This window comes from Rhinopithecus roxellana, chromosome 7 (assembly GCF_007565055.1).
Source record: "Rhinopithecus roxellana isolate Shanxi Qingling chromosome 7, ASM756505v1, whole genome shotgun sequence".
Taxonomy (NCBI): domain Eukaryota; kingdom Metazoa; phylum Chordata; class Mammalia; order Primates; family Cercopithecidae; genus Rhinopithecus; species Rhinopithecus roxellana.
In genome coordinates this window covers 100,887,706-100,899,774 of record NC_044555.1, presented here as the reverse complement: position 1 = coordinate 100,899,774, position 12,069 = coordinate 100,887,706, and the positions used below count along the sequence as shown (strand labels likewise).

General features: G+C 42.2%; 1 protein-coding gene across 5 annotated transcripts in view; it reads right to left on the bottom strand.

The window, feature by feature from the left end:
• Positions 1-5,011: 5,011 nt before the first annotated feature.
• LOC104670019 (solute carrier family 25 member 53) overlaps positions 5,012-12,069 on the bottom strand; it is a 58,793-nt gene continuing 51,735 nt past the window's right edge. For all 5 annotated transcript variants that reach the window (XM_030934386.1, XM_030934384.1, XM_030934387.1 and 2 more), the window contains one exon: positions 5,012-7,282. In XM_030934386.1, the coding sequence (XP_030790246.1) occupies positions 6,328-7,282 (955 nt within the window). In that variant the 3' untranslated portion in view covers positions 5,012-6,327. The remainder of the gene's footprint in view (positions 7,283-12,069) is intronic.

Here is a 12,069-nt window from a genome sequence, read left to right as displayed (position 1 = left end):
TGAATTGGTACATGCCATGAGGAAGTTAGGTATCATCCAATTAAATTGAAGGTGCTCATATTCCATAAACCAGTAATTCCATTCTTACATAAGTGCCCTAGGGAAACCTGTGTTTATATGCACTACCAAGAACATTGATGGTAGCACCGTTTTGTAACAGTCAAAAATAAGATTTCATCTCACCCCAGTTAAAATGGCCATTATCAAAAAGACAAAAAAAAAAAAAAAAAAAAAAAAAAAAAAAAAAAAAAAACAGAATCTGGCAAGGATGTGGAGGAAGGGGAACTCTCATACACTGTTATTGGGAATGTAAGATGGTACAGCCATTATGGAAAACGGTATGGGTGTCCCTCAAAAAACTAAAAATAGCACTACCATTATGATTCAGCAATCTTGCTGCTGGATATATATCCAAAAAAATTTTTAACAGTATATTGAAGAGATATCTGCACTCCTATGTTTACTGCGTCACTATTTACAAGATCCAAGTTATGGAATCAACCTAAGTGTCCATCAATAAATAAATGGATAAAGAAAATGTGATAATATGTACACAATTTAATAGTATTCAGGTATTTAAAAAAGAATGCAATCCTGTCATTTGTGGCAATACAGATGAGCTTGAAGGATTTTATGTGAAGTGAAATAAGCCAGGCACAGAAAGACAAATATCACATGTCCTCACTCATGTGGGAGCTAAAAAGGTTTCAAGGAAGTGGAGAGTAGAACTGTGGTTGCCAGAGGCTGGGAAGGGTGCTGCAGAGGGGCGAATGAAGAGAGATTGGTTAATGGGTGCAAAAATACAGTTAGAGAGAAGGAATAAGTTCTAGCGTTCAATAGCACAACAGAGTGACCACAGTGTTTTGTTGTTGTTGTTGTTGTTGTTTTTTAGACGGAGTCTCGCTCTGTTGCCCAGGCTGGAGTGCAGTGGCACCATCTCGGCTCACTGCAAGCTCCGCCTCCCGGGTTCACGCCATTCTCTTGCCTCAGCCTCCCGAGTAGCTGGGACTACAGGCACACCCCATCACGCCCAGCTATTTTTTGTATTTTTTAGTAGAGACGGGGTTTCACCATGTTAGCCAGGATGGTCTCGATTTCCTGACCTTGTGATCCGCCCGCCTCGGCCTCCCAAAGTGCTGGGATTACAGGCGTGAGCCACCGCTCCCGGCCATGTATTTCAAAATAGCTAGAAGAGAAGATTTGTAATGTTCCTAATGCAAAGAAATGATAAATGTTTGAGCTGATGGATATCCCAGTTACCTTGATTTGATCATTACACATTGTACACATGTATCAAAATATCACATATACCCCATAAACATATACAATTATTATACATTAATAAAACTAATAAACTGTAAAAATAAAACTTGCAAACAACCAGAATGTTCCTCAAAGTTATCATGAATAAATCATGGTATATTTATACAATGGTAAACTGTACAGCAGTAAAAATGGATCAACTACAGCTATCTGCATTATTGATGAGTCTCACAAGCAATGTGGAATGAAATAAGATAGTCACAATTCCAAGTTTAAAAAGCATTTAATGTTTGAACATCTGTAAAACAAAACTGTTGTTTAGGGGTGCTTATAAGGAAGAAGAGGTATAAACAAACGCAAAGAAATGATTATTACAAATGTCAGCATAGGGGCTACAGCTGAGATGGAGGGAGGGATGTCATCAGTGGTGGGGGGAGAGGAGTAGGTTATTAAGGGCTCCATTTCTTGCCCTGGCTGGTTATTACATGGGTGATGGCTTTACAAATTTAAACTGGTAGTTCTCTTCTGAATGTATGTTTTCTTAATGAAATAGAAAGTAGGGTCACTAGTTGGAAACGATGAAGGAGGGAGTATTAAAAGATTTGAGGAAAGGAAGATGATATGAAAGAACCAGAGACATTGGAGAGTGAACACACTAGAGAAATACAGTATTTTTATCTTTTCTGAAAGCTTTTTATATTGTTTCTGATTTATTATGCTTTTTCTCTCACATGCAACGATATTTTATTAACTTTAACATACTACACTATATATAGTTATCCCAGTAAAATTATAATGCTATTTAATGTTTAAAAATAAATTGTTAACGCAAAATTAAGTCAAAATATACCATATAATGATTTGTCACAAAACATTAGTCATTTATTATTTCAACTTGAGCTTTAGAAAAGCTGATGTAGTTTATATTTAGAAAAAAATGTATATCATGCATATATTGTGTTGTGTGATGGCTTTTTATTCTTTTACTTTTGACTTTTTATACCAAGTAATTTTAGTGTTAAATTGTATATTTTATGTATTTAAACAGATAGATATTTATTACCTCCTTATTTTATTGATCTCAAGTCCTAAAAGTCATTTTTAATATCAGAAAACATAGCCACATTAACATCACTAAACTAAATATTAACATTGACATTTAAAATTACTTTAAAACGACTATGCCCTTAAAGTTTGCTCAGAACATTTAAGTGGAAAAAGTTGACAGGTCTGTATAATTTTACAGTATTGCCTAGGATTTCATATGAACCGATTTGAAAAACTCAATTATTTAAATTATAACTTACTTTAGTTGTAAATCCACATTTATATTATAATTGCATAGCTTCAAGCTTCAACATACACAATGTAAAGTTTTTATAAGGGCAAATATAGTAAATTTAAGCAATTATTAGCAATTTAGCTTTAAAATATACTCTGAGGGGAAAGTACCCTAACTTTTTCCTCTGCTCTCACATCATGGCAATCAACACAGAATATTTCCATGTCCAAATGTGTGGGGTTTTCCCACACACTAAGTGAGCAATCAGTTCTGCAGCGAACACCAGATGGGTGTACTCCAATTCCATTCTGACACAATCTACCTGTAGATAGCGTCATATCCCACAAGCTGAGGACTAGGTCTCACAAGACTGTTCCCAGACCCTTCAGACACCAGTTGCAAATCCAAGCCTCCAGAACTTCTGACAGATGGGCTTCAAGTTTGAGTTCACATGACCCCTTCTTTGGGTTTAATTTGCCAGAAAGGGCCACAGAACTTAGGGAAATACTTAACGTTTACCACTTTATTATAAAGGATATGTCAAAGGATACAGATGAAGAGATGCATAGGGTGAGGTACTGCAGAAGGGGCTCAGAGCTTCTGTGCCCTCCCTGGGGCACCACCCTCCAGGAACCTCCACATGTTCAGCTATCTGGAAGCTCTCGAACCCCAGTGCTTTGGGGTTTTTATGGAAGCTTCATTGCATAGGCATGATTGATTAAATCATTGGCCACTGGTGATCAACTTAACCTTCCACCCCTCTTCCCTCCCTGGAAGTCGGAATGAGGTTGTTAAGTCCCAACCCTCTAATGGTGCCTTGGTCTTTCTGGTGACTAGTTCCCATCCTGAAGTAACCAGGGGCTGCCAGCCATAAGTCAATCATTAGCATACAAAAAGATATCACCTTGGAAATTCTAAGGATTTTAGGAGTTGTATGCCAGGAAACAGGATCAAAGACCAAGTATATATTTCACAATATCACATATACCGTGTGAGTTTTCATTTTATTATATTCTGTAATAACTGTGGCATTGTCAGAGATAAAACACAGTCTTTTAAAAAATAATTTGGATCTACAAACATTGAATCTAGGAATATTGAAAATTGATGTATGCAATTCTCAGATAGTTCAGGGAAAAAATATCCTGTGTGTGTATAGACAGAGTGCACACTTAAATAATAAAGCAAATGGGGAGAAACATTAATAATAGGGGAATTAGGGTAAAGGGGACATGGGTGTTCTTTCAGCTTTATTTATGCTTGCAACATTTTTAAATGTCTGAAATTATTTTTTAAAAAGAAGTTAAAATGAAGAAAGTGACATGGATGGACAGAATGACATAAGTGGAAATCACCAGTGTACTTGGAAGATAAATGCATATTTTTCCTTTCCTTATGCAGACTCTGTGTTCATACTTTCTTGAATCCACAAGTTGAGTACTATCCCAACACATCCCGATCTGCAGATGTGGAAACTCATCTTCAGCTCTCCTGGACCAGCCATTTTCTGCCAACCTTGGTGGCAAATGCTCTCTGACATTATACCTCCAACAATTGTGTCTTTAATTTCTGTGGCATTCAGTGAGAAGTTCTCACTGCTAAATCTACAACCAAGTAAGACAAATACAGGACAAATTTGGTTCAGTAAGGACATGCAAGAGGAGGGCATTACTAAGATATCTGTAGGGGGAAACTATAACACATGTCATCTTGGAAATCCTCAAAATCCCAGAGTTGAAACAAATGGGACAGTTATACAGTGTGATTCTGTTTGTGAAATTTCAGTTCCTGAACTGGTGCTAAGAGCAAACATGCCATCAGTAACACAAACTCATCAAATGTTCCAGTTGAAAGTAATTTTTTATTATTGTTATTATTATCAGCAGCAGCATCATTATCATTAGCACAAAACTAAATCCATTATTAAAAGAAAACAAAAACACAGCCCAAAGGCATGTGTTCTGCTGACAGTGAGTCAATAACTTTATCTTCGTGTACAAGGGACAGCACCCTGAGGATATACCACATCACAGCTTGATAATCAATTCAATAATTCGACCAACGTTATTGAGCACCTAGGCACAATGGAAGATTTAAAAATGCGTACAAGAATCCCTGCTTTCAATGAGTTTTACAGTCTAGTAGGAGGTATTGAAGAATACAAGAACACAGGGTCACATGAGATTAGTGACATAATGGAATCAGTACCATGTATGAAATGCTGTTAGAAACGGGCATCACAGAGGCCAGGCGCAGTGGCTCACGCCTGTAATCCCAGCACTTTGGGAGGCTGAGGTGGGTGGATCACCTGATGAGGTTGGGAGTTCAAGACCAGCCTGACCAACATGGAGAGACCCGATCTCTACTAAAAATACAAAATTTGCCGGGAATGGGTGGTGGGCGCCTGTAATTCCAGCTACTCGGGAGGCTGAGGCAGGAGAAGAATCACTTGAATCCAGGAGGCAGAGGTTACATGAGCCGAGATCATGCCATTGGCACTCCAGCCTGGGCAACAAGAGCGAAACTCGGTCTCAAAAAAAAAAAAAGAGAAAGAAAGAAAAGAAAAAGAAAGGGGCATCACAGAGACAAATGTTAAAGAGACAAATGTCACAGAGACTAATGTCACATTCAATTGGGGGAAATCAAGAGGCTCCGTAGAGAAGGTGACCTCTGACCTGGGCTTTGAGGAGCTGGAAGGATTTTGGTAGACTGGCATGTGAAGAAGGAGTACTGCAGGTGGAAAGAATAGTATGGGCCAAAGTATGGCCATGGGAAAGTTCATGGAATGTCTGGGGAGAGAACAAGAGTTCATTATGGCTAGTGTTTGGGGTTTATGTAAGTGGAGTGACAATATGTTGAAAGTTATATAAGGACCATATTTTGAAAGGCTGTGAATGACAGGCTAAGATTTGTGATCTTTATGTCATAGTAACTACATTAACCACATCAACAAAATATGCAATTATCTGTGAAAAGGTATGGTCACTTACTTCACTTCCAGGTTTTCTAGGGAAACTCAAATGGTTTCTAGGCAATGTTATCACCTTGCTCTCAGAAATGTCCTAGCAGATAACACCAAGCAGACTATAGCAAATGTTTCTATTTTGCATGTAATTAAATCTCTTCTTTCAAAGTTTTATCCTTTCCATCCATGGGCCACACTTCTTCGCACTCCCATCTCCAGCCCCACTAGTTCTTATGGCACCTGATGAGTTCACGCAAGCCTAATTTGGGATTTCTAGTCACAGCTGCTACCCTGAAAGTAGGACCCACAGCCTTGAGAAGTGAGAGGTGGTGGTAGAGGCAGTGAACAATGTCATGAAAATGTAGCCATCTGAGAAGTTTTATGGAATTCCCATCCTAAGAGTCAAGCATAGTTCTTTGAAATTGGAGTTCCACTCAGTTTGGTCTGGAGGACACCTAGAGGGGCCCCAAAGCTCAAAGTGCCTAAGTAAGGTCATCTTTTAAAGTTTCCACTTATTGCCAAGGAATTCCTTAAAGGAATGACACTTAATCTGGGTTACACGTTATTTAAAGGCTTCCTGGCGCTGAGGCTACTGAAGCTGTGGAGAGACTGGGGCAAACGTTTCTTTTTGACTAAGGAATCCTGTTGGGCTTTGTCCTTGCTCAACAGGTTGGTAGTTGGGAACTTCTCCCATGCAATGAGTTTACAGATGCTAAAGGATGGCTGTATTAGGCAACTGAGCCAAAGAAGTAAGCTATATAGAACCAACCAGGGAAGATTTAGAATAACAAAGCTGCCATGGCCACCCTTTCTGCAGCTAGTCAGTCTTCAGCTCTTTCCTGGAGCGAGACTTCCTCTGCAGGAAGTCATGGATTGCCGTAGTGAGGCCCCATGTCACACTGGACCTAAGGATGACCAGGGAGCCTCCACGGTAGATCAGGAGCAGCTTTCGACCCCGAGTGTTCCACACATCCTGGGCAGAGGCCCACAGGCTTGGCATGTTCTGCCATCCAATATGGGACTGCATATTAGCAACCAGCACAATCAGAGGATACAGAACTAGGCAGGTGATTGTTCCATTGACACTACCAGACACCAAGGCAGGAACCCAATGGGGCAGGCCTTGCTCTGCCAGGCCGTCCTGGATGGGGTCCTTGAAAGAAAAATATAGAGCACTCCCCAGGCTGTTCCTGGCCAGGACAGGCCAGAAACCACGATAGTAACCCAGTGACAGCCGCCCCCAAAGCCCATAAGAGTTGAATTCCTTGAGAATGCTGAAGGTGCTGGGGAAGCGAGCTTGCTTGCGACCATCCTGGAGCACATTTTGCACCCTTTCAAAGGGGCTGAGTGCCACAGCCTCCACCACGCCAGACATGAGCCCTGCAGCCCAGCGGTGTCCCAGGGTGTGTGGCCCAACAGGAGAGAGAAAGCACAGCAGGCTATCATAAGTCCCAAACAGAAGAGTCCCTTGCAACGTCTTGGAGAGAAGAGGAGGGTAGATTCCCCGGTAGAAGTATTGAGGACCTTCGTGCCAAAGCTGTCTCACAGCCTCTGACACTGCCATGGCATGGATCTGTTGCCGGAACACAACCTTATAGATAGGAAAGGTCAGAAAAGTAGACATAAAATTGGAAACGGCCCCAAGGGCGTAGGCCTGGGAATGCCAGCTTTTCTTTCCTGGAGCCTCTGCTCGTGTCCTGTGCTGAAGCTCCTTCCCAGGAGAGTCGTTCTGCTCCCCCATGCTGAAGACAACTGGGTGCAGATGGAAGAAACTGGCAAGGGTGGAAAAAAAGAGATTAGACTGACCAATTAATTCTGTTGGCAAGCATTTTCATTGCTTAATTAGAAATGAACCCTAAGAAACTCAGATCGACGGAAACAAGCAACTCATTGAGCCAGTTTCTGATATATAAGCACACCCTTAAGAAATTAAGAATTAATTAACTTTAAATTAAAAGAAAGGCAATCAGTTTTTCTGGACAGAGTCACCACTACAGTATTTTGCTGACACAGCAAATATTCCAATATTCAAAGGATTACAACGGAAAAACTTGAAATAGAGGAGGGGAAGACTCCAAAACTTAATGCATCAACTTTCATGACATGAAACTGCATTTTATAAACTACTTGAATAATACATTACTATTCTGTTTTTTAAAAAATCTGGCACTATCTTGTAGAGGCAGAAAGGCATTTAACAGTTGAAGTGCAATGCTTTCTCTAAAAGTTGGTATTAAATTTGGGGAGGGGGAATCTCCCCTCGCCTTTCTCTCCATAGATTCCTGCCCAAGTTGTAGCTGTTTCATGGCAACGCCCAGCCCCCCTCTACAAGTGAGAAAAGGAAAGAGCAGCTGCTTCTGGAAGTTCAGTGCCTAAAGACTCAGCACCTGGCAACTTCTAAGCCTAACCTTGAAGACCTGTAGCTATATAACAGAGCAAGGTTTCTTAACCTCGGTGCTACTGACATTTTAAGCAGGATAATTTTTTATTCTTGGCGCCTGTCCTGTGCATTGGAGGATGTTCAGAGGCTCCCTGGCTTCGGCTCAGTGCGTGCCGGTAGCACCAGTGGTGACTTACACAGTGTGATGACCAAAAATATCTTGAGACCTTGCCAAATGTCCCCTGGGAGGCAAAACCTGGCTTAGAACCACTGTACTAGATAGAATAGGCAGTGCAAGGACCCCAAACTATTGCTCCTTACCCAAGAAGGGCCAGGAAGCAGATGGCTAGTATGAGAAGCAACTTGGAAGCCAGGACATATGAAGGAACTTTGGGATCTAAAGAAAAAATGAATGTTCAGTGCAGATCTGAGGGAGTTTGCCAGGGAGGAAAGAGGGGGTCCCTGGGCTGATGAGACAGGGTGTACAGTAGCCAGAGCTGCCACCTCAGGGAAAGGAGCACAGAGATGTGTGAGTGTGGGGCAGGAGGACAGGGGAGAGGGGGAGGGGCATGATGGCCAGGATGGAGGGCTTCCATCTACAGTGATAGGGACAAGAAGTCTGGCAGGAGCTGCAGGCCCACAAGTTTCATACAGAACCCTGGGCTATGTGGTGGGGGGCATGAAGGATGGGACTCTCATTAAGTTAGCAGGCTGATGGGGGACCAGAGAGTCCAGGCTGAGGTCTCCAGGGAGAAGTGGAAGTCACACACTGTAAGAAGCCCAAAGCAGCCTTCCCGAGGCTGCCAGGCCAAGAATCTGCCTTGGAGTACTACTCCTTCCAGAATCACTCCCATCAGCTCTGCTCTTCCCTAGCCCCTTCTCCCTGCTCCATCCATCTCCCCACAATCCCATTCCTATCCCCACTGCTCCATCCATATCCCCATAATCTCATTCTATACCCCCTGCTCCATCCATATCCCCACAATCTCATTCCTATCCCCTTGCCCCATCCATATCCCCACAATCTCATTCTATCCCTCCTGCTCCATCCATATCCCACAGTCTCATTCATACCACCCTGCTCCATCCACATCCCCACAATCTCATTCATAACCCCACACTGTTCCATCCATATCCCCACATTCTCACTCCTATCCCCTTTGCTCCATCCATTTTGTCACAATCTTACTTTACCACCACTCCCCTCCCATGGAGCCACACTCACCTCTTGGTGGAGGGAGATGGAGGCTCAGCCTCCTGTACTCTGCCCATCACCACGTCTCCTTACCCCCATATTCCATGATGGCCTTAAGCCTCAGCCTCCTTTACCCTCATAGCCAGTACACTGGGAGGGCCCCTCTGCCTCTGACCCTTTAGATGAGAACAGAGCAGGAGTAAAAGCTCAAGAGGCCCACTATTTGCATCCCTTTGGGCCACCTCTGGCCCCTGGCAGCCCCATTTCCATTTCTCCAGAGCCAAAGGGACTCCTCCCAGATACGCGGGCTGCTAAATCCACAGAAGCCCCCAACAGTCCTCAGCTCTCCTACTAAAGATCTTCTTTCCAAAGTCTTACCTTCACCTAAATAAGGACAGGTGGTGAGGCAAATATTTGTCCTTTCTTCTACCTCAGAGTGCAATAATGTTCCACTTCCTCCCTACCATTTATAAACGTGTTCACTGACACCATGAGGCAGGATGATTTAGCAGAAAGAAAACTGGGCTAGGATTTGGCAGTGCAAGGATTCCCAACTATTGCACCTACCCTAGAAAGGCCAGGAAGCAGGTGGGGTAGTATGAGATAACTAGCATTCAAAGTGAGTTTTGTTATTAACTTGATGTGTGACCTTTAGAAGTTCAATGACATCTTGGAGCCTTACCCACCTGAGCTGTAAATGGAGCAGAAAGGGCAAAATAATTTTTAGTCATCTCCATACTGTATCTGTCAGAGGGTGTTGATATGGGGGCATTCAGGTCAATAGTTGATAGAGGGATTGTACTTTTCAATCCCCAACTCCTGCCATTTTTGTAAATCATTTTGAGGGATTAAAGGTGAACAATAATTGAGAAACATCTAACCTTAATATGTAATCCATTTTATGAATCCAATCCTTTCCATTTTATGGGAGGGGAGTTCGTGTTTCTCCCATGTATTTTCTGTTAAGATGCCAGGCTTTCGAAAGGGCAGACAGACCCGAGACTGAATTCTGCCTCTGCCACTTACTTAGTTGTGTGACCTTGAACAAGACATTTCATTCAGTCTCAGGTTCTTCAGCTACAAAACAGGGATATTAGGATCCACCTCAAAATGTTGTGGCAGAGATTAATAACATGAAATGAGAGAAAGTGGTTGAGAAGCCATAACATGGTGGCCTTGATAAGACGTATGAAAACAAAAATGCTTCTGGACTTCAGTATCTGTGTCCACAGAACACATGCTCCTTCTGGACGCTCTCAGGACAACCATAACCAGACACAGGGGCATTTGGGAACAAATCTTCTGTTCCCAAGGGAGGCAGGGAAGCCCTTACTTCCAAATGGGAAGGCGCAGCATAAGCAATCTAGGAGAGCCTGGCCCCTTCACATGAATTCAAAGTACAGACTACAGAATGGACCTAGAGTTGGCCTTAAGCAGATATCATCTGTACCCTATGACCTGCCTCCTATGTTTACAGCCTAGTAAAATAAGCCCAGAGGATTCCAGACTCTCCCAGTCAGTCTAGTCCACATGGGTAGCCTGTGTGACTGCCCCAGGATCCAGCCACAAATGAATGTATTTGTCTGTTCATTCAGGGTATCTCTCAGCCAGTCCTTTGGTCAGCTCACAAACATGTATTGATCATCCACTAAATCATTGTGGGTAAACCACCATGGAGCTAGAGTGAATAGAATTTGGTGCCTGCCCTCAAGTGCCTGGGAATCTAGTAGGGGAGACAGGTAAACAATGAGCTAAACTCTACAGAAAGACAAAATAAAGGGTATACTAATGAAGGTGGAAGCAAAAAGACAAGAGCAATTTATTCTACCTCAGAAGGGGCATATGACTCAATCCTTAACTGAGTAGAATAGAATATGCTGTTGTTAGGTAGGGGAGTAAGGGCAAACATTCTAGGCTGAGGAAGTGGCCTAAGGCACATAGGCTTAAAAGTGTGAGTTGTGCATGGGGCTGGTCTACCCCATGTGGTGAGAAGGAAACAGAGCTGTGGTTGACAGAGAGGAGCCCATTTAAGACGAGGACCACATTTGTCTTCCCCACTGCATTGTGCTGTAGGGTACAGACATGGGCTCTGGATTCAGCCAGCCCTGGGTTTGAATTTCACTCTGTCACTTCCTAGCTTTATAACTTTGGCCAAGTTTTATCATCTTGTTGATCCTCAGTATCCTTATATGTAAAATGATTGTCATGAAGGATGCATGAGACAAAGTACAGAAAGTGCTTAGCACAGCACCTGGTATATAAGTTGCTCCATAAGTTATATTAGTAATTTAATTTTTAAAAAATGAGATAAGGTAATTTATAGATTCAATGCCATCACCATTAAGCTACCAATGACTTTCTTCACAGAATTGGAAAAAACTACTTTAAAGTTCATATGGAACCAAAAAAGACCCCGCATTGCCAAGACCATCCTAAGCCAAAAGAACAAAGCTGGAGGCATCACGCTACCTGACTTCAAACAATACTACAAGGCTACAGTAACCCAAACAGCATGGTACTGGTACCAAAACAGAGATATAGATCAATGGAACAGAACAGAGTCCTCAGAAATAATACCACACATCTGCAGCCATCTGATCTTTGACAAACCTGACAAAAACAAGAAATAGGGAAAGGATTCCCTATTTAATAAATGGTGCTGGGAAAATTGGCTAGCCATAGGTACAAAGCTGAATCTGGATCTTTTCCTTTACTCCTTATACGAAAATTAATTCAAGATGGATTAGAGACTTAAATGTTAGACCTAAAACCATAAAAACCCTAGAAGAAAACCTAGGTGATACCATTCAGGACATAGGCATGGGCAAGGACTTCATGTCTAAAACACCAAAAGCAATGGTAACAAAAGCCAAAATTGACAAATGGGATCTAATTAAACTAAAGAGCTTCTGCACAGCAAAAGAAACTACCATCAGAGTGAACAGGCAACCTACAGAATGGGAGAAAATTTTTGCAATCTACTC